General features: G+C 43.7%; 1 protein-coding gene and 1 pseudogene across 1 annotated transcript; one reads left to right on the top strand and one right to left on the bottom strand.

Annotated features, from left to right (window-relative positions):
* Window positions 1–334: 334 nt before the first annotated feature.
* On the top strand, window positions 335–1,975 carry LOC120066772 (annotated as a pseudogene).
* Window positions 1,976–10,059: 8,084 nt separating this feature from the next.
* On the bottom strand, window positions 10,060–15,984 carry LOC120066451 (protein mono-ADP-ribosyltransferase PARP16-like). Its single transcript, XM_039017822.1, has 7 exons — window positions 15,645–15,984; window positions 14,386–14,585; window positions 14,151–14,288; window positions 13,846–14,052; window positions 13,406–13,577; window positions 12,518–12,662; window positions 10,060–11,809 (listed from the first exon to the last, which is right to left on the bottom strand). The coding sequence occupies exons 2-7, from the start codon at window positions 14,575–14,577 to the stop codon at window positions 11,674–11,676; spliced, it is 990 nt and encodes a 329-aa protein (XP_038873750.1). The 5' UTR covers window positions 14,578–14,585; window positions 15,645–15,984; the 3' UTR covers window positions 10,060–11,673.
* Window positions 15,985–22,551: the final 6,567 nt, after the last annotated feature.

Raw genomic sequence — 22,551 nt, forward strand, 5'->3', positions numbered from 1 at the left:
CGAATTGACGGTTTAAAAACCTAACTATACACAGGCTACTGTTTGGCCGAAGCCCACGCCAAATAAATGAACGATAACCCACAAGCCAACCGTGACCTTCTCTTGTGAAGCCCAGACGTAAGAGGGAGAACAAAGGTTAAACCTGGTCTTAACTTCCAATGCTCCACCCCCCTGCCCAACCCACATCCACGCCACTCCGCCAACCGCCACGATGCCCGGCATCAGAACATTCCAGGCATTCCCGTGATTGGCAGATAGCAGGTTGATTGACATGTCGGACCCCGCTGAACACTGGGTACTGGTCAGTACAACACAACCACCTACTAGCCTAACACATAACACACAGCTGTCTGTGCGGGTCGCTACAATATCATGGTTCTCAAATCAGGTGTCGTCAACAACGTCAAAGGAATTGATGCTATAAACCCGTCTTCTAAAGATGAGTTCACAGAGTTTGAAAAGTTGTTAAAAGACAAGATATCACCTTTTGAGAGTTCCATACACTATTCCCGGCTTCCTAGAGTCCTTGTTTCGAGACCTCTGTCTCTCACGTAAGTATTGATTTAATAATATACAGTTTGAAAAGTAACCAATGATATTGTTCATGCATCTCAATGGTCAGTGGGGCCTGTATTATGTCCCTGTATTGTATGAAATAATGTTTTAACTGTGCACCTCTTATGTTACAGTGGAGGTGGAGGACTTGAAAAAAGTCAGCAACTCCCTCACAGTCTTACTAAGTGAAAAACAGAAACAGGAAAAGGTTTGTTTTTTCATTTTATTTAAATGACCGACAAGTATTGCCATTTATCACCAGTACACATGGTCTACTTAGACTGCTATTCAGTCTTGTCCGGGTCATGTTCATTAGGCATCAAACGGAAGAAAACAGACTGGAACAGTACTACCTGGAGTTGCGTGCCCTAATGGAAATTATGCAACAACAAAAAATAATTACTGTCATAAGACAATACTAATCATCCCTCTTTGTTTCCAACAGCAGCTGAATAAAGGACAATACTAATCATCCCTCTTTGTTTCCAACAGCAGCTGAATAAAGGAAAGAAGAAAAAGAAAGGCGTGGTTCCTGCCGGAGGGATGAAGTCCAAGATGAAGGATGACCTAGCGGACTACGGCGAGTTCGATGGAGGTTACGTACAAGACTACGAGGACTTCATGTGACGTGACATCAACCGAGTGCTACAAAATAATGCTGCAAAATAATACAAAATGTTACTATAAAGTAATTTAAGGCTAGGAAGTATTGAAGCCACACAGGTCAATGTGTGAACATAGGCCCATATACTGCTGAAATGAATATGATGTAACCATAGTCTTAACTGTTAGTGTATTTTAATGGAGAAATGATGGCGCTGAAAATAATAATAAAATAAAATAATCTGTTATGTAGCATTTCAACGAATAGCCGTAGGGTACTCCGTGTCAATTAGAAAACAAGGCGCTGACCCTTTCATCCTGGGCCTGTGTTCACAAAGCGTCTGAGTAGATATGCTGATCTAGGATCAGGTGCCCCCTTCTTATTCATTATGATCAGAAAAGGCTCAACTGATCCTAGAGCCACACTGCTACGCTGAGAACCCAGTATCATCACTTCCACTGAGTTGAAGCAACAATCATTCTAGGCCTCCTAGGCATTTCTAGTCGATCGTCAAACATTTCTGTAAAAAAAACAACGATAAAGTCTTGTTCCTATTTTTTTTTTAATTACGTCTCGGGCTGTTGGTGGTAGGTACAGCCAATTCAGCTTCCCTGCGCGCCGGGTAGGCAAACTGTTGCCTTTTTTACGTGTCTGAAGGTACAAACTCTGCCTTCCCGGTGGGCCTGGAGAGGAAATCAAGTGCACTATGCACCACTGGCCAATCACAATGCTCAGTTTACCGAGTCTGCAGTAACGTAGCAGGCAATAAAAAAAGATACGGCAAAATTGATACTGTGAGATTTCAAAACGTTTAAAACCATGACTAGAGAAAGAGCTGCTGTTTTTATGAGTGAGTTCATGTTTAAGTTCTTACTCAGCACTGTCAACACTTTGTATTCAACACTTTTATAAGCCATAAAATGCGCGTTCTTCCTATTTCCACTCAGCGCTACATCAAGCAGTGCAGCAGTAATGAACGAGTAGGAAAGTGTATCTATAGGCTTGCGTTGTTGTTATTGTTAGCGGCTTGGGTCTTTTTTAATATCAAGAAATATTTCACTTTCTCTGTTCATAGGAGTAACAACATGAATTTGTGCATAAGGCATGAAGTAATGCGGTGCGACTCGAGTTTCGCCATCAGCTGGAAGACGGTGTCCCCTTTTGGTCAGTGTCAGTGGAGGAAAGGGAGAGCGGAGGGATGGAGGGATGTCTCTGCTGAGACGGACCCTCAGTCTGCTGCTCTCTCCCTCCGCTGAGACTGACCCTCAGTCTGCTGCTCTCTCCCTCCGCTGAGACGGACCCTCAGTCTGCTGCTCTCTCCCTCCGCTGAGACTGACCCTCAGTCTGCTGCTCTCTCCCTCCGCTGAGACGGACCCTCAGTCTGCTGCTCTGTCCCTCCGCTGAGACTGACCCTCAGTCTGCTGCTCTCTCCCTCCGCTGAGACTGACCCTCAGTCTGCTGCTCTCTCCCTCCGCTGAGACTGACCCTCAGTCTGCTGCTCTCTCCCTCCGCTGAGACGGACCCTCAGTCTGCTGCTCTCTCCCTCCGCTGAGACTGACCCTCAGTCTGCTGCTCTCTCCCTCCGCTGAGACTGACCCTCAGTCTGCTGCTCTCTCCCTCCGCTGAGACTGACCCTCAGTCTGCTGCTCTCTCCCTCCGCTGAGACTGACCCTCAGTCTGCTGCTCTCTCCCTCCGCTGAGACTGACCCTCAGTCTGCTGCTCTCTCCCTCCGCTGAGACTGACCCTCAGTCTGCTGCTCTGTCCCTCCGCTGAGACTGACCCTCAGTCTGCTGCTCTGTCCCTCCGCTGAGACTGACCCTCAGTCTGCTGCTCTCTCCCTCCGCTGAGACTGACCCTCAGTCTGCTGCTCTCTCCCTCCGCTGAGACTGACCCTCAGTCTGCTGCTCTCTCCCGCTGCTGAGTCTGACCCTCAGTCTGCTGCTCTCTCCCTCCGCTGAGACGGACCCTCAGTCTGCTGCTCTCTCCCTCCGCTGAGACGGACCCTCAGTCTGCTGCTCTCTCCCTCCGCTGAGACGGACCCTCAGTCTGCTGCTCTCTCCCTCTGCTGAGACTGACCCTCAGTCTGCTGCTCTCTCCCTCCGCTGAGACGGACCCTCAGTCTGCTGCTCTCTCCCTCTGCTGAGACGTACCCTCAGTCTGCTGCTCTCTCCCTCCGCTTAGACTGACCCTCAGTCTGCTGCTCTCTCCCTCCGCTGAGACTGACCATCAGATGCAGGCACCATCAGCCCAGTAAAATAAAAAGCTAATTATTTAAATGCATGCTCACTCAGCTGTGCCTCACAAGTAATACAACAATGGATCTATTACCGGTGTGATCATATAGCCTACCTCAAATTTAGAAATATAATTGGAAAAGAATGTCCTGAACAACAATGCATTGGCAGGGCAATTCAAGTAAAGCCAGTATGCGGTGATAATGTATTGGGCCTATAGCATACTGCACAATCCTCATTGCTACAGAACTGTTTTTAATTGGTTAATGTTGAATAGGCTTATATTTTTTAAGTTACTACTTAGGGCTAGGCCCCTTTTTTCTCAATTTCCACCTGAATGACATGCTCAAAGTAAACTGCCTGTTGCTCAGGCCCTGAAGCCAGGATATGCATATAATTGGTACCATTGGAAAGAAAACACGTTGAAGTTTGTAGAAATGTTAAAGTAATGTAGAAGAATATAACACAATAGATATGGTAGGAGAAAATCCAAAGAAAAACCAACCCTGAATTGTTTTTTGAGAGACCATGCTCTTACAATGTCAAGTATAAGGGCATACTCAATTTTAGCTCTCAGGATGCAATTCCTATGACTTCCACAGGATGACAGCAGTCTATGTTCAAGGTTTCAGGCTTGTAACTTCCAAAACGAATAAGAAATATCAGTTTTAGTACAGGGACACAGTCTTGGAAATTCGTGTTTGCGCCGCCATGAAGACAAGACGCACCTGCTAAAACCGGTTTCCTATTGAACATACTACTTTCCGTAAGAAATATTATAGTTTGATTACATTTTAGGGTATCTGAGGAGTATATAGAAACATATTTTGACTTGTTGAAACAAAGTTTAGGGGTAGATTTTCAAATTCCTTTCTCTGCATGTTGAAAGAGTGGATTACTCAAATCGATGGCGCCAACTAAGCAGACTTTTTGGGAAATAAAAAAGGATTTTATTTAACAAAACGACACTAAATGTTATAGCTGGGACCCTTTGGATGACAAATCAGAGGAAGATTTTCAAAAAGTGAATATTTAATCACTATTTGTGAATTTATGAAACCTGTGCTGGTGGAAAAATATTGTGATGTGGGGCGCCGTCCTCAAACAATCGCATGGCATGCTTTCAATGTAATAGCTACTGTAAATCAGACAGTGCAGTTAGATTAAGAAGAATTTAAGCTTTCAACCGATATAAGACACTTGTATGTACCTAAATGTTTAATATCCATCATTTTTATGATTATTTATTTGAATTGCGCGCCCTCCAGTTTCACCGGAAGTTGTCCCGCTAGCGGGACGCCTATTCCTAATTAATAAAAAATCAGAGTGGTAGATCTCGGCTTGCATTTTGACTCAAAGGTTGGTGACCACTGCTCTACACACCTGCATTTATACTGACTCTACACACCTGCATTTATACTGACTCTACACACCGGCATTTATACTGACTCTACACACCTGCATTTATACTGACTCTACACACCTGCTCACTCACAAGCTGCTGCTACTCTGTTTATCATATATCCTGATGCCTAGTCACATCACCCCTATACATACAAAAAATTCAACATAAGCATTCAGACCCTTTGCTGTGAGACTCAAAATTGAGCTCAAGTGCATCCTGTTTCCATTGATCATCCTTCAGATGTTTCCACAACTTGATTTGAGTCCAGCTGTGGTAAATGGGGAAGGGTACCGAAACATTTTTGTCATAACAGACAACTTTAAAATGATTGAATAAAAATAGAGATTTTTTTGTCGATAGTTACAGACATTGACAGACTAATAAATGTTTCCTTTCTTCACCAGTTGAATCTTCTCTCTCTTTCCTCAACAGCGTAATACAGAGGGGTATTGTGGGTGCTTGGTGCCTGGCTGTCCTAATGCAGAGAACTGATGTTTTGCCTCTGAAAACCACCCTTTTCCATACCCCCAGATATTGAATGGCAGCTACTTTCAAATACACCATCTGAAAAACTTGACAATAATTACATTTTTTTTGTGTGTTATACACATCGCCTGTGTACACTGTGATATGAATCTTTATTTTTTTTTTAATAAACAAATGGTATTTTGTGGATTATAAAGTGTCTTTACATATTCCATATAGTGGAACAAAATGGCTGCTGTATGCTACATTGCTAATCTATTAACCTCATGCTAATGGCAGGTACATGTATATAAAGTGAAGGACACTGTAATTATGTCTCTCAATTGCTATTATGCGTAAACAAGTTTGTCCATGCAAATCACTTTCTAAAAGTTCAATTTTTTTTTTAGTAAGACTAATAGCATACATCCCAAGTATCCAATCCATCTGCGCACTTGCTGCATTGTAATTGATGATTGACCAATAAGGCTGAGGGTAAGGGGTGAACACAGAACAATCCTCACATCCCCTCTAGATTAAGCAGTGTCCCTCTGAGACAGTCTGCTACACCTGCAAAGTGGTACTCTCCTCTGAGACAGTCTGCTACACCTGCAAAGTGGTACTCTCCTCAGACAGTCTGCTACACCTGCAAAGTGGTACTCTCCCCTGAGACAGTCTGCTACACCTGTAAAGTGGTACTCTCCTCAGACAGTCTGCTACACCTGCAAAGTGGTACTCTCCTCTGAGACAGTCTGCTACACCTGCAAAGTGGTACTCTCCTCTGAGACAGTCTGCTACACCTGCAAAGTGGTACTCTCCTCTGAGACAGTCTGCTACACCTGCAAAGTGGTACTCTCCTCAGACAGTCTGCTACACCTGTAAAGTGGTACTCTCCTCAGACAGTCTGCTACACCTGTAAAGTGGTACTCTCCTCTGACAGTCTGCTACACCTGCAAAGTGGTACTCTCCTCTGAGACAGTCTGCTACACCTGTAAAGTGGTACTCTCCTCAGACAGTCTGCTACACCTGCAAAGTGGTACTCTCCTCTGAGACAGTCTGCTACACCTGGCAGTTCCTGAATAACAGTCTTTATGAACCCATCATAACAGAACCAGTAGAAAGTGAGAATACAGCCTGGTCCAACAATCGGCTGGTTGTTCTCTGAACGTCCTTCTGATGCCTGGTTTATATTTGTAAAAAGAATTTCTGTCTTCATTCGGTCAATACACAGACATCTTGGATATCTCAGTTACAATCACATGCTTCTGAAACTTCACACGAGATAAAACTAAGGTGATAAAAATCAAGAGGATGTAGGCTACTTCTCCATTCAATTAGAATTCTAAAAGTTACTAGTAAAACAGAGAGATTCAATATCTCCCAGATAAAGCAGAGTTTTGCAGGACACAGCCTTTCTGAAAGCATAATATCTATTATCCACCTTTATGTTTGGATGTTTAGGGCAAAATGACAACTTAGCAGCTGTTATTTTCCAGATGGAAAACAAGAGAAATTATACTTATAAAAGGTTGAGAGGAGATTAAAATAATGTTATCTAATTGTCAGATAACAATGCAAATCACTTTTTGGCAGCTATTAACTTTCTTCTGGAAACAACTAAATGTTCTAATGCAAATGTTTTAATGAATCTGGTTCGAGAGGGATATTTCTTGATTAAAATATCCGTTAAGAATTGAAATTGTTTAACATCATAAAATGCTAAACTACAAATTGCATTTTGCAAACTGACCATTTGCTAAATGTTTTCAGTTTGTAAGTAAAATATTGATACAGGATTGCACTTCAGATTTACATATACTATGACTCAAAAAAACATGTTTATTTACATAATTCCATCCTTACTAAACTATTTTTTTTCTTCAATCCAATTCCTTGTATTTTCAAGAACATTGTCAGGGACAGAGCCCATCTTTGATCTGGACAGGGACTGACCAAGTAGTGACTTCATTTACATTGAGTAGTTTGTGTATGGCAGACGTCACTGTTCTAAAGCCCATCGGCTTCCTGTTGTTATTGACTGATAGTAAACACATAAGAATGGGCCTTCGGGGTATCAGGTGTCATAAAGCATTCCCACCGACAGACAGCCCATAATAAAGTTACAATCTGGGAGAAAAAGATTAGTAAAACAGACCAATAACACTACGAACCGGAAACTTTTAATTTGAAATCAAAATGTTTTATAGGAGGTGACAGTACAAAATGTCACCTTTTATTTGATGGTATTTTCATATCTATTTTATCGTTTAAAAATGAAAGCACTATTTATCTAGTCCCCCTATTTGAAGGTTTCATAAGTATTTGAACAAATTCACTTAAAAGTGTATTAAATTTAGTCAAATGTTTAGTTTTTGGTCCCACAGTCCTGCATGTAATGACTACATCAAGCGTGTGACTCTACAAACCTGTTGGATGCATTTGCAGTTTATTTTGGTTGTGTTTCGGGTTATGTTGTGCCCAATAGTCATTTATTTTCTAAACAAGTTTCTGAACACTTCAACATTAAAAGTTGGATGCTACCATGATTACGGATAATCGTGAATGAATCATGAATATTGTTAACGGTGAGAGCATGTTTTTGGGGCATGATCTTTACGCACGTGTAACTTTCTCACTCATTGATATTTGGAGTTTCAGTGTACTTCCTGATTTGACAGGAATTGAGATGGAATTGACCCCAAACCTGTTTGTTAGTGACATTAAATTTCCATTTGGTTGTAAGGACAGTGCTTATCCACACAGGAAACAGCCTTATGGTGTTATAACCAGTGGTGGTAATAACCATGTGGAAACAGCCTCAGGGTGTTATAACCAGTGGTGGTAATAACCATGTGGAAACAGCCTTAGGGTGTTATAACCAGTGGTGGTAATAACCATGTGGAAACAGCCTTAGGGTGTTATAACCAGCGGTGGTAATAACCATGTGGAAACAGCCTTAGGGTGTTATAACCAGCGGTGGTAATAACCATGTGGAAACAGCCTTAGGGTGTTATAACCATGTGGAAACAGCCTTAGGGTGTTATAACCAGTGGTGGTAATAACCATGTGGAAACAGCCTCAGGGTGTTATAACCAGTGGTGATAATAACCATGTGGAAACAGCCTTAGGGTGTTATAACCAGCGGTGGTAATAACCATGTGGAAACAGCCTTAGGGTGTTATAACCAGCGGTGGTAATAACCATGTGGAAACAGCCTCAGGGTGTTATAACCATAGCGGTGGTAATAACCATATGGTAGCAGCCTTAGGGTGTTATAACCAGTGGTGGTAATAACCATGTGGAAACAGCCTCAGGGTGTTATAACCATAGCGGTGGTAATAACCATGTGGAAACAGTCTCAGGGTGTTATAACCAGTGGTGGTAATAACCATAGCGGTGGTAATAACCATGTGGAAACAGCCTTAGGGTGTATAACCATGATGGTGGTAATAACCATGTGGAAACAGCCTTAGGGTGTTATAACCATGTGGAAACAGCCTTAGGGTGTTATAACCAGTGGTGGTAATAACCATGTGGAAACAGCCTCAGGGTGTTATAACCAGTGGTGATAATAACCATGTGGAAACAGCCTTAGGGTGTTATAACCAGCGGTGGTAATAACCATGTGGAAACAGCCTTAGGGTGTTATAACCAGTGGTGGTAATAACCATGTGGAAACAGCCTTAGGGTGTTATAACCAGTGGTGGTAATAACCATGTGGAAACAGCCTTAGGATGTTATAACCATAGAAGTGGTAACAAGGCAAAAGTAAACATGTCATCCCACACGAATGATACAGAGCTCTCCTTGGGCCAATCAGTGGCATTTTGTAAATGGCGGATCTCTATGGTAACACGTGTCATTAACCAATCATTAAGTTCCATCAAGTGGTGTCTGAGATATCACGTGGGGTTTAGCTAGACAGTGTGCCAGGTTTGAATCACCGAGTCAAACGAATCAAGAGATATAAAAACATGTGCCTGTTATAGCGCCACCTAGAGGTCGTTAAGAATGTTCTCGCAATATGTTGAGTCTTGACAGTGTTTGCAACACGTGTACCACATTGTGTTACAATGCCAATATCCTTGACTGATTTATATGCATTTTATGTGCCAGACCACGCCCACATGAATGTTTATTGGTCAATAGCGGCCATGTTGTTTTAGGTACTGTACTAGTCTGGAAAATACTGTGTTGAGAGACCTTTGTCCATAGATGCCACATATCCAGTTTTGTGCAGATCAGGCATTCGGTGCCAGAAGAGTAGCGTTTGTGTTTCTCACAAAATTCTAAATGCAGTAAAATTCATCATTGTGGACCTAATGAGCAACGCTTCCTCTCATTTTTGTTCTGGCACTGAGCACATTTTTAGGTCTGCTGAGCACAAACTTCAACGTCGTGAAAATTCTGTGCAACTTCCAGAGCGAGTTTACTGTGAACACTGAGGCTGTACCCGCTTTAAGTTACAGTTTTAAGTGGAGGCGACTGTGGCTATTTGATGGCTATTTGATTATAATGTAGGCCTACCAGAGTGGCCTACCATCAAAAACAATGGAGAAAATGTATCCCATAACATTTTAACATGGAAACAGCTGTTCTATCATTCAGCCTACAGTAGCAGCCAATGTGTAGTGTTCAATGTGAGCCTACATTCTATGAAACTATTTTTTTAAACATGCAGGGCTTAAACATTAACCTGTTTATCAACTTGTCCTTCAGACAAGGTGACTGAAAATGTGTTTGATGAAATAAACCACTTTACAAAATAAAATTGATTATTATTATTATTCTCATACCATTATTACAGATAATCAGACAAATTATGCTACTCTCTGCCTATTGGCTACTTAGCTTATTCAAGCCCGGCTCAAAATACAACACTGCCCCTTTAAGAAAAGGAATAATTTCTTTACCTTACTTGCGTATAAAAAAAAAAAGATGTCTAGAAATGTACATGTTTTGTGCTCTTGTAAGAAGCAAATCACTCCCCTATTGCTGACTATAAAGTATCTATAACTGGGCTAATAACTCGACCTAGCAAAGAATATGAACAAAATCTGCACACGTGGCTACATGCAGCTTTCGCTTCGATCTCAAAACAAGCACAGGTACTCATGACCGCTCATGCAGTAAACACAGTCCAGTTCAAAGTAAAATGGCACAGATCCATATATGGCAATGGTGTATTTGCATATAGGCCTACTCCAGCTCTTATTGGTTATGCCGCACCGGTCTGTGTAGAGTAAGGGCTGAGTCATGCGGCAGTCTCAGGGCTACTGCGCGCCCGCACGCAGATTAGATGGAACATTGCTTATGAGTCCCTGAGGCAAATGTGCTCCTTGTGAGGAGAGGGACCAAATTTCATGGCTTTGGGTCAAACAGGGTGACGGGCATGACCTTTCGGTCAGCATTTACAATCTCTTGTTATAGCGCCACCATCTGGCCAATCAGTGGAATTTTGTAAAATTCTGGATCTTTATGGCAAGATGCATCATTCAGCCAAGTTGTCAAAATTGGCCACGTGCTGTCTGAGATATTGTGTGACTTACATAAGCAGCAGTGGTAATAACCATATGGTAGCAACCTTAGGGTGTTATAACCAGTGGTGGTAATAACCATGTGGAAACAGCCTCAGGGTGTTATAACCAGCGGTGGTAATAACCATGTGGAAACAGCCTCAGGGTGTTATAACCAGTGGTGGTAATAACCATGTGGAAACAGCCTTAGGGTGTTATAACCAGCGGTGGTAATAACCATGTGGAAACAGCCTCAGGGTGTTATAACCAGTGGTGGTAATAACCATGTGGAAACAGCCTCAGGGTGTTATAACCAGCGGTGGTAATAACCATGTGGAAACAGCCTCAGGGTGTTATAACCAGTGGTGGTAATAACCATGTAGACTGTACATACAAAGAGGTGGAAGACAGGAAAGAGATTAAAGGGAAATAGTGTTAAGTGAATAATATGGATGTCCTATTTTCCCATCTGTCTGATTGTCTCTCTGTCTCTCTCTGTTAGGGAAGGCACTATGAATGACAAGAATGGTCCATGTATATATGAACTATTCCTTCTCATAAGAAACGGTTTGAATATTCAGATGTTGAACTTGACACTGCTCTTCCCAAGTCCTTCATGTCAGCCCTAGGGATGGAAAGGAGAAACAATTTCCCCAGGAAACACCGGGGTTTAAGCCTATAGATAGCCTCAGGCTGGACCAACCGGGGTTGCAGTGGGAAAGCACCAGAGACTCGTGTGATATCAACGGAAGACCATGTCCTGTGATTAGTGAGGTCCGGTGATTTCATTGTGACGTCACCAGAAGAGTGTGGTCCTGCGATTGTGATGTCACCGGACGAGACCGTCGTGCGATTGTGATGTCACCGGACGAGACCGTCTTGCGATTGTGACGTCACCGGAAAATCCTGTTCCAGAAGGAGAGGAATGTGGTGGAGTTGAAGGCACCGATGAAGATGAGTAGCAGCAGATAGAGACTCATCATGATGGCAAAGTGATGTCTGACTAACCACGACCTGCCCCGGGAATGTCTGGAAACACATCACAAAAATCACATTACAATCACGTCACACAAATTATACTTAAAAAGGTCTAAAATCACAACAGAAGTCAAATGATCCTATCTGAGAAAATCTGACAGTGACAGAACTGTCATCCTGTTGAAATGTTTATCAGTTCTACTAATGTACTGGCAACTCACCACAACACCAATAGAGGGCAGCAAAGATAATACAACTATCACCATACTGTTAACAGCAGAAGCCTTCACAGGTCCGTTTCCAAATGGACTTTCCCATACGGATCCCATATGCATTACATTTATTATTTGACCCTGCTGGACATCTATGAACATTTGAACATCTTGGCCATGTACTGTTATATTCTCCACCCGGCACAGCCAGAAGAGGACTGGCCACCCCTCAGAGCCTGGTTCCTCTCCAGGTTTCTTCCTAAGTTCTGGCCTTTCTAGGGAGTTTTTCCTAGCCACCGTGCTTCTACATCTGCATTGCTTGCTGTTTGGGGTTTTAGGCTGGGTTTGTCTATCGCACTTTGTGACATCTGCTTGATTGATTGATCTTTTAAATATAGAAACCCGTTCCAAATGGACCCGAGGACCTAGTTGGATCCATACCCGGTCCGATCCGAGTTAGGGAAGCTACAGCCGTCTTCTCTGAGAGTCCACTAGCAGGTACTAACCTGGACAGGTGTCTTCTCTGAGTCCACTAGCAGGTACTAACCTGGACAGGTGTCTTCTCTGAGAGTATACTAGCAGGTACTTGACTCTGAGAAGCTGATTGTTGGTGACCACAAAGTACTTCTGAGGGACCTCTCCTCCTTCACTGTTCCTGGCTCTGGAGCGCTGACGGTCAATGGTCTCCGAGTCTGAAACAGTTTCAGGGAAAATATTACTGACATTTACAGGACTTTGAGAGGCAGCCATCGTTGACATGATATTGTTGCAGGGTCCACTCATTTGTTATGAAGTCGATGTTGTGCAAGAGGCAAACACCAAGAGAACTGACATGGGTAGGAGGGGCTAAAGGAGACTCAGGGTAGGAGGGGCTAAAGGAGACTCAGGGTAGGAGGGGCTAGAGGAGACTCAGGGTAGGAGGGGGCTAAAGGAGACTCAGGGTAGGAGGGGCTAGAGGAGACTCAGGGTAGGAGGGGCTAGAGGAGACTCAGGGTAGGAGGGGCTAGAGGAGACTCAGGGTAGGAGGGGCTAGAGGAGACTCAGGGTAGGAGGGGCTAAAGGAGACTCAGGGTAGGAGGGGCTAGAGGAGACTCAGGGTAGGAGGGGCTAGAGGAGACTCAGGGTAGGAGGGGCTAGAGGAGACTCAGGGTAGGAGGGGCTAAAGGAGACTCAGGGTAGGAGGGGCTAAAGGAGACTCAGGGTAGGAGGGGCTAGAGGAGACTCAGGGTAGGAGGGGCTAGAGGAGACTCAGGGTAGGAGGGGCTAGAGGAGACTCAGGGTAGGAGGGGCTAGAGGAGACTCAGGGTAGGAGGGGCTAGAGGAGACTCAGGGTAGGAGGGGCTAGAGGAGACTCAGGGTAGGAGGGGCTAAAGAAGACTCAGGGTGCCTAAGTAAATAAAGAGTGTTGTGTAAACGTTCTGGACAAAGCTCTGACCTTTCCTCTTCACCTGACACTTAACGTCTGGGTGGTCGATGACCTCACACACGGCGACACAGCTTAGCAACGGTCCCAGGAGACTGTCACGCCAACCGTTGCCATGGGGACTGTAGAGGACCGCCATGCTGAGGTCACTGGTGAGGTAGGTGCCCTCTCCGAACAACGACGTCTGTCGAGAACCCCCCCCCCCCAAAAAAAACAAGTCTGTCAGAAATGCAACTCCATCAATGCAAGTCCATTCCTTTAGTGTAGCCAATACTGGCTTTTGTCTTAACATAACAATTATCTGTGAAAATATTCATCAACCAACCAGAACAATCATCAATCTGAAAATATATACACAAGCTGGGCTACTGGGAACCCAAAGAAATATAAGGATCATCACCGTCATCATCACAGGACTGGTGAAACTGCCATCTTACTGTCACATCACTGACCTTGTTGAGGTGGCAGTGTAGTCCATTGTGGATGATAGAATGGAAGTTCTCCAGTCGGCTGCCGTGGAATGCATAGAAGAGGTCGCGTCCCGCCCGTGTCTTCTCAAACTTAGCGTTCATCTGGTCGCAGTACTCCAGCTCAAACAGGAAGTCTGGAACAGGCGTGGAGATCCCCTCACTCTCAGTCAGGTTACACAGCTTGGCATACTATTGGAGGGCAGAGAAGAGGGCAGTGGAGAGGACGTTTGTCAAGTGGAGTGTGTATCCTGCACACTTCTATTCTTTTGAGATATTATTGCCTTTACCTCGTCTTTCTGTAGTGTTTTCACAGCGAAGCTCTTGGAGGAGAGAACCCAGTGTGTGAGGGCCAGATGATGGTCAGCTTCACCAGGCCTCAGTCTCACCAGCTCCCTCACACCAGGCAAACTGCTGACATCTGACAGCTAAAATGAACACAAGAGCAGTGTCATGTTCATTAGGCACCAAACAGAAGAAAACTCTGAAAAATATCAGTGTTTTCTGTCCAGTCCGATTCCTCACCAGCTCATCAAACTCCTTGTTGTCTCTGTCTCTGATGTATCTGGGGGGATAGGGTCTGAGCACTGAGTCCCGTTTGTAGTTCTGAGCAGCTGCCACAAACAGGCTGCATCTCAGATCAGCGGCTACTGGGTCCCTGTGAAGACAGGAACACACCAGCTCTCTGACTGCATCCGGTGGGAGTGGTGGCTGCATTCCCAACACTGTAGACACAGGAAATAAGAGACATGTGTTTCAGGTCTTAGGCGTGGAACACAACATCATAGACAGATAATAATATACGTGAATAAACAGGTTATTGAGTTGTTGAGCCAATGTCCTTTAAAATGTTCCACAGTTTACGAGGATGATGTAAATTGTCATTAACGGCGTCTATGTAATGTTGGGATTTGGCCTTATCCATTTTGTATCTTGCCTGGATTCTACAGGCAAGATATATTTTTGTAGATTTGTCCTTCTGAATTTGTCCAGGTAGCGATCCCTTTTCTTTATGAGGTCTAAGATCTCGGAAGTGATCTATTTCCATGACAGCTGTTTGATTCGAATTTGTTTCATCGGAGTCAGAGAGTCGAGTGCAGACAAACAGATCTTTAACTAGGCAACTCAGTGTGTTTCAGGTCTTAGGCGACAACATCATAGACAGATAATAATATACCTGAATAAACAGGTTATTGATTGTGAGAACAGTGCTACTTACTGTGTGAAACCATTCAAAATGTGTCTGTATCCTTCTAATCAGAATTGATTCAGAATATGATTATTGACCTAGTTGTCTTGTTAACTTAATATAATAAAGTCTTTGGTGGTAAAGGTTGAGTGCAAATAGCATTATAACTTGCTCGCCAGCCACAGGCTATAGTTAGTTAGCTAGTGATGTTTACATAGTTGTGCCCACATATGTCAACAAAAGCTGTTAGTTCATTACGACAATGTTAAACAATCAATACGCTTCGTTTGAAGAGACAACATTTTACTTTACAAACGTAGCTTAGGCTTTACCTTAAAAACCCTTGGGTCAGTCAAAAACTCAATAACAAAGAGTGAAGATGAAAGAGTTAGCTAGCTAACGTTAGCTAACTAGATGAAGCTAGGTAGCTAGCTGGATAGCTAACGTTAGCTTAGCATAAGTTAATTAGCATATCCGACGGATAGCAAAGAAAATCTGTCTAACAAACAACACCAAACTATATGTATATACTTGTCAACTAGTAATAACTATACTTTCCACGAAATATAAAACACGGAGTACTAGAAAAACATACCTGACTGAGACACAAGAAGCCAAGCTAACTAGGTTGTGACCAGACGTCACATAGATACTTTTGAGGAGATGGGAAACTCCATTGGAATCGTTTTAACGCCCGCTGTACGTTGTCAATGTGTCACGCGGTGGATTCTGGGTAACCTCCGAAAATAAATTATCTCCTTCAAGGAGTCAATTGGGCGCTAGCACCAAAACCCAATATTAGCACGAATTACGTGAACCAGAAGCTAAACATTACAACATAAAATCTAACATTTAAGATAAGTAACTTGTCCTCTAATATCTTTTGACTTTGAAATCGTCACATAACGTACTTCCGAATAAAATAGGCAGGTTTCGCGACTCATAGCCTGACTTTTAGAATGGATTGCATGACGATAAGCTTAGCAAACGCCTGACGCAACATGACAACGTAAACGCGATTGATCGACAGCCTGCTGGGCGGAGCGTTATATGTTTTTACATTTAATTTCCGCTGGAATTCGTATCTCCTGCTTTTCTATTATCTCTGGCTGTACTACTAGTCAGAACCAGTGGCAGTAGCTAACCGATTCCAATAGTGTGTAACTCCAGCCCACAATTGGAGGCGTTTCTGCACTCTTTTGAATGTGGGTCAAAAGGGAAATAAAAGTATTATCTGAGTTTTTTCACTCCCGCCTGCCGAACACCTGCCCTCACAGTGGTTAACATACCTGCGGGGAAACAGTGCACGACAGGGGGGATAAGGACACTTTACCGGTCGCCCCCGCAAGCACAGCAGACAGGAGGCTGGGGCGACACCATGTGATAACTACCTAGCTAGCGACATCGCTTGTTAGACTGTGTCTCCCCCACCTCCTGCCTGTTGTATACGGGAGAAAAACGTGCACGACAGGAGAGTGCCAAGGAACTCTGCAGGGACCCTTTATATAGCCCCGCTATTGTTATTTACTGCTACTCTTTAATTATTTGTTATTCTTATCTCGTAATTTTTTTTTTGTATTTTCTTAAAACTGCATTGTTGGTTAAGGGCTTTTAAGTAAGCATTTTACTGTAAGGTCTACAACTGTTGTATTTGGCGCATGTGACAAAACATTTGATTTGATGGTGTCTGACGGAGTTCACATAAATCCAACTAGTTGTATTTTATGAAGAAAATAATAATAATTAGGAGTTTGTTCCTTTACATGGTGTGATGGCTGATACTTTGGTCTATCAAAATATATATTTCACTTTGGTTAAGACAAATATTTGGGGATAAAAAGTTGATTGTTTTTCAAGAATCCCTGAGCTTTAAAACAGCAACATTGTCTTTCAACCTCATGGCAAAATGTGTGTAAAACAGCATGAAATTAGCTATTAAACTACATTTTTCTCTTCTCTGCCCTATGGCAAAAAAAGCACACAAAAAAATTATGTATTTTTATTTCGGGTTGGGGGAGTGTAAATACCAATGGAAATACCAATGGAAAAGTACCCTAAAACAAAGTGCAAGGCAGCATAGGCACTAGGCTCCGAGGATAGCCCAGTTTACTGTTTACTGTTGAGTCTGAGGCACAGTCCCTAGCTGTAGACTACCTCAGTGGTAAGGCAGAGTGGCATCTATCAGATCTGTAGGGGTTAATGACAAGGATTTACTGAACTGCAAATGGGTAGGTAAGCTCGAGTTGAGTGGTTAATCACGCAGAGGTGGTATTTTAGCTTTGACAGTTGGAACAGTCCCACGGTGTATTTTACAGGAAATGTGTCTCTGTTTTTGCAGGGGCTGTTTCTTGAGATAGAGAGAGATTGTTGATATTGATATATATGATTGTTGATATTATCCATTTCCATATTGAAATCATTCCATTTCCAAAGTGTTATTTGGCAATATGTACATTGTTACATCATGACAATAAAGTAATTGAAATATAATTGAGAGGGAGAGAATATCATTGTCAGTTTATTGTGTCATCTGCTCAGAGGTACAGATCTTTATGGTGGAATTGAGGCCCGCAATTCTGGGCCATTCCTGCATCTGCAGGCACCCCTCTTTATATTTATATTGGTACATTTTTAAGCTAGGACTCCGGTACACAGACGGGAAGCGGGGGCGCTCCAGTACGCAGCCACTGTCTATTGGTGTCCTGGCTAGCTAGTTACCTGTGTTGCTTCTTGTCAGCGGTTGGCATCCAACGTGTTATGGTCAGTGATGCGAATTTAGCAATTTTGTTGCTAGATTTAGCAACTTTTCAGACTAGCCTTTTTCCAAACAGCACCTAGTGTTAGGGTTGCGTCAATTCAATCTGGTATAAGGATAAGTATGACAATGAGTCACCGATTGTATGCTATGTATTTTTTATTAACTAAGCAATAAATGGCAAATGCAATTTTCGTATATACGGGTTCAATGTATCATCACGCAGGATAAAACAGAGAACTGACTTGTTCCTGACAAAGATATTATAATATACTCTGACAGAAGTAGTTCCTGCTTCCGAGCCGGCCTGTCACAGAGTAGAGACTGGGCGTGGTTTAGACTCACCCAGCCTATCGCCGGCGCTCAGGCTAGTCCTAGCCTCTTTGCGCTCTTTGGTGTCCCGGCGCTGTTGCTGTGTAGATTACGCTCCCTCACCCCAGAGACTGAGGTCAGACAGCTCTGCAACATTGTCTGAGCTATTTGCACCTGCATTCAAAAGCACACTGTTCTCGCTCAAGGCTAACCACAGCTTCCCAGCACACTTATCTGGGGCTAATTGTTACTTCCAGCACACACACACAGACACCCAGGCGCCCAGGTCAACAGTTGCTAATATTCAATCACATGTGATATAGTATTGGGTTATAGTGCATAACTCAGAACCTCACAATCCCCCTTTTTACACCCCTGTGGGGTGTAACCACACCATCCGATATACTAGGTTGCTGATGAACCCAGGAACTTTAAACCTTTATTTTGTGAATACATGAAGTGATGCACGTCCCTTTGTTGATTAACATATATATAAACTGGAGTTTTTGATTCCCCCTTTTGACACCCACAAGGGTGTCACTCATTATCCTTTATTTCAGCGGTCCCAACATAGTAATATGTTAATAGCATTTCATGAAAATAATAAAAAGTTTATTATTAATTAATTTATTCTTTTTATTATTATTTTATTTTTAATCAACAAAGAAAAAATCAACAAATGATATACACTAAGTTGCATTTCGACTCCTCCTTTTGACACCCTTTTAGGGTGTCACACTCAGAATACAAAGATTAAAAGAAACCCACCTTTATTGCATAAAGAATAAGAACAATCTAGTCCACCCTGCTACACCTTTCATGTACTAGTTTGGCTACCTCCCACCCAGGAAATTTAAACCTTGACATAAGGTAGGACAACATACAGGGTAAAAGATTACAAGGATATATTGTGAAACAAAAAGCAATGAATTAAACTAAAAATAAGCAATTTTTATTTTTATTCTTTTATAGCAAACCATGGATCATCCTCTGTCAAGGCAGTCTCAGCATCCCCCCCGTGAGCAAGCAGTGGCATCATAACTGCAGCGTGCGCAACATCTGTAAAAGATTTCCTCAAACAGGGGATAATACATGCAGCACACCACATTAATATAAGAAATACAACTATTAGGGTCAGAAATCCAGTAACAATCAATGCAGTGTACTCACCAAACCAGCCACCCAGCCAGGAGAACAGCCCCCCCTCCTCCACACCGGCAAGACCCTTCATCTCCACAGATAACTTTTCCAACCCGCTCAGAGCTTTTGAAATGCTCCCATCAGGACTGGTATTGTTAGGGATAAATGTACAACATTGTTCTCCAAACATTGTACAAACACCTCCCTGGTTGGCCAGAATCATGTCTAGTGCTAGCCTATTTTGTCTAGCGGTTCGAGAGGTGGCATCCAATTGTTCAGCCATCCCCGTAAGTGTGGTGTGGGTGTAGTTAACAAATCGTTGTTGATTATAGTAGATATAATTGATCCAGGCAGTTTGCTTAGCATCAACAGTAGCTGGGCCAATAATGGGCAATAAATGCCACAGGCCATCATTCCTGTTTAATGCCTGGAATTCGTGGGGGACCCCTATTGGGACCCCAACAGGTTGGTGTGGATGTTATCTGTACCCTCGGACCAAGGAGGGTACAGTAACATCTTGTTGCTTCCTCTTTTCCTCTCTTAGTATCTTTCTTTTGTTCCTTGTCCATTCTATCCAGAGTGAGTTGCATCACTCTCAGTTCCTCCTGGTCTCGTCGTGCATTCGACTGCATCACTCTCAGTTCCTCCTTGTCTTGTCGTGCCTTCGACTGCATTATTCTCAGTTCCTCCTTGTCTTGTCGTGCCTTCGACTGCACTTCATCCCAGAGAATCTTCTTCTGCTCTCTCGCATGCTTGTGTCAGGCTGTCTTCTGTCCACACCTGACCCTGGCTCTGTATGCTGTCTTTGTCCATTTCCATGCTACGTACACTGTTCACACTTCCTTCTCCTTCAACACTTACATGTACACTGCTCAAAAAAATAAAGGGAACACTTAAACAACACAATGTAACTCCAAGTCAATCACACTTCTGTGAAATCAAACTGTCCACTTAGGAAGCAACACTGATTGACAATAAATTTCACATGCTGTTGTGCAAATGGAATAGACAAAAGGTGGAAATTATAGGCAATTAGCAAGACACCCCAATAAAGGAGTGGTTCTGCAGGTGGTGACCACAGACCACTTCTCAGTTCCTATGCTTCCTGGCTGATGTTTTGGTCACTTTTGAATGCTGGCGGTGCTTTCACTCTAGTGGTAGCATGAGACGGAGTCTACAACCCACACAAGTGGCTCAGGTAGTGCAGCTCATCCAGGATGGCACATCAATGCGAGCTGTGGCAAGAAGGTTTGCTGTGTCTGTCAGCGTAGTGTCCAGAGCATGGAGGCACTACCAGGAGACAGGCCAGTACATCAGGAGACGTGAAGGAGGCCATAGGAGGGCAACAACCCAGCAGCAGGACCGCTACCTCCGCCTTTGTGCAAGGAGGAGCACTGCCAGAGCCCTGCAAAATGACCTCCAGCAGGCCACAAATGTGCATGTGTCTGCTCAAACGGTCAGAAACAGACTCCATGATATAGTACTGGGTTATAGTGCATAACTCAGAACCTCACACTAGCAACAAATTTAGCTACTTTTAAAAATGTATTTGTAACTTTTAGCAACTTTTGAAAAGTGACTCAAATGCTAAAATGCACGCATTTTCCCGCAAAATGATACAGAAAACGATTTTCTCTGTCACACACTCAGTCACAACACACGTGCCTGGCTGCAGAAGTGCATTGTGAGTGACGTCAGCAGCAGGTGCTCAGCTCGTGCACAGGCAGCAGCAGGCCAACAGCAATTTCAGCAAATTATTGTTGGCTGACTGCAGCAGCTGTAGTACGGGTTCGACAAGCCAAACCCAATGAATATAGTTGGTCACGAATGTTTGATCTTGAACAGAACTTACAACATCAATCAACATGTCTCAATCAAAATTGTACAGAAAAGAGTGGAAGTCTGTACCTGAACAAATGTCAAATCATATTTTTTGCCGAGATGGCCAGTCAATTTGAGTAACGTTATTATGTATTCTACGTAATGACGCAGTTATACGGTATCACGCAATGACATCACAACGTCATTTAGCAACAAATTAACCTGCCTCTAGCAACTTACCCTGAAAATTAGTTGGCAACACTGGTTATGGTGCCTTACCTCCAATGCAATCCCTCGTCCACTTACCCTCACCTGTAGACAGTGGTTGCGTTTCAAACTCATCCAAGACACACCCTCGCCTTATGCCCTTGGGGGGAATCCTGGCGGCCATATTTGTTGTCGATCCAAATGATTAGCCAAGCAAGGGAAGTTTGCAACGTAAGCCCCTCAGCCCTCGTTTTTAATGGAGTTTGCGAGTGTGTATTTACTACATCACTTCCTCACAGCTTTGATAAATCAAATCACATTTATTTATATAGCCCTTCTTACATCAGCTGATATATCAAAGTGCTGTACAGAAACCCAGCCTAAAACCCCAAACAGCAAGCAATGCAGGTGTAGAAGCACGGTGGCTAGGAAAAACTCCCTAGAAAGGCCAAAACTTAGGAAGAAATCAGTGGAACCAGGCTATGAGGGGTGGCCAAGATGTTCGAATGTTCATAAATGACCAGCATGGTCAAATAATAGTAATCACAGTGAACAGGTCAGGGTTCCATAGCCGCAGGCAGAACAGTTGAAACTGGAGCAGCAGCACGGCCAGGTGGACTGGGGACAACAAGGAGTCATCATGCCAGGTAGTCCTGAGGCATGGTCCTAGGGCTCAGGTCCTCCGAGAGAGAGAAAGAGAGATTTAGAGAGAGCATACTTAAATTCACACAGGACACCGGATAAGACAGGAGAAATACTCCAGATATAACAGACTGGCCCTAGCCCCCCGACACATAAACTACTGCAGCATAAATACTGGAGGCTGAGACAGGAGGGGTCAGGAGACACTGTGGCCCCATCCGATGATACCCCCGGACAGGGCCAAACAGCCAGGATATAACCTCACCCACTTTGCCAAAGCACAGCCCCCACACCACTAGAGGGACATCTTCAACCTCCAACTTACCATTCTGAGACAAGGCCGAGTATAGCCCACAAAGATCTCCGCCCCGGCGATCTCCGCCCGCCAACCCACGGCGATCTCCGCCCGCCAACCCAGACAGGAAGACCACGTCAGTGACTCAACCCACTCAAGTGACGCACCCCTCCTAGGGACGGCATGGATGAGCACCAGTAAGCCAGTGACTCAGCCCCTGTAATAGGGTTAGAGGCAGAGAATCCCAGTGGAGAGAGGGGAACCGGCCAGGCAGAGACAGCAAGGGCGGTTCGTTGCTCCAGTGTCTTTCCTTTCACCTTCACACTCCTG

This window comes from Salvelinus namaycush, chromosome 21, assembly GCF_016432855.1.
Source record: "Salvelinus namaycush isolate Seneca chromosome 21, SaNama_1.0, whole genome shotgun sequence".
NCBI lineage: Eukaryota > Metazoa > Chordata > Actinopteri > Salmoniformes > Salmonidae > Salvelinus > Salvelinus namaycush.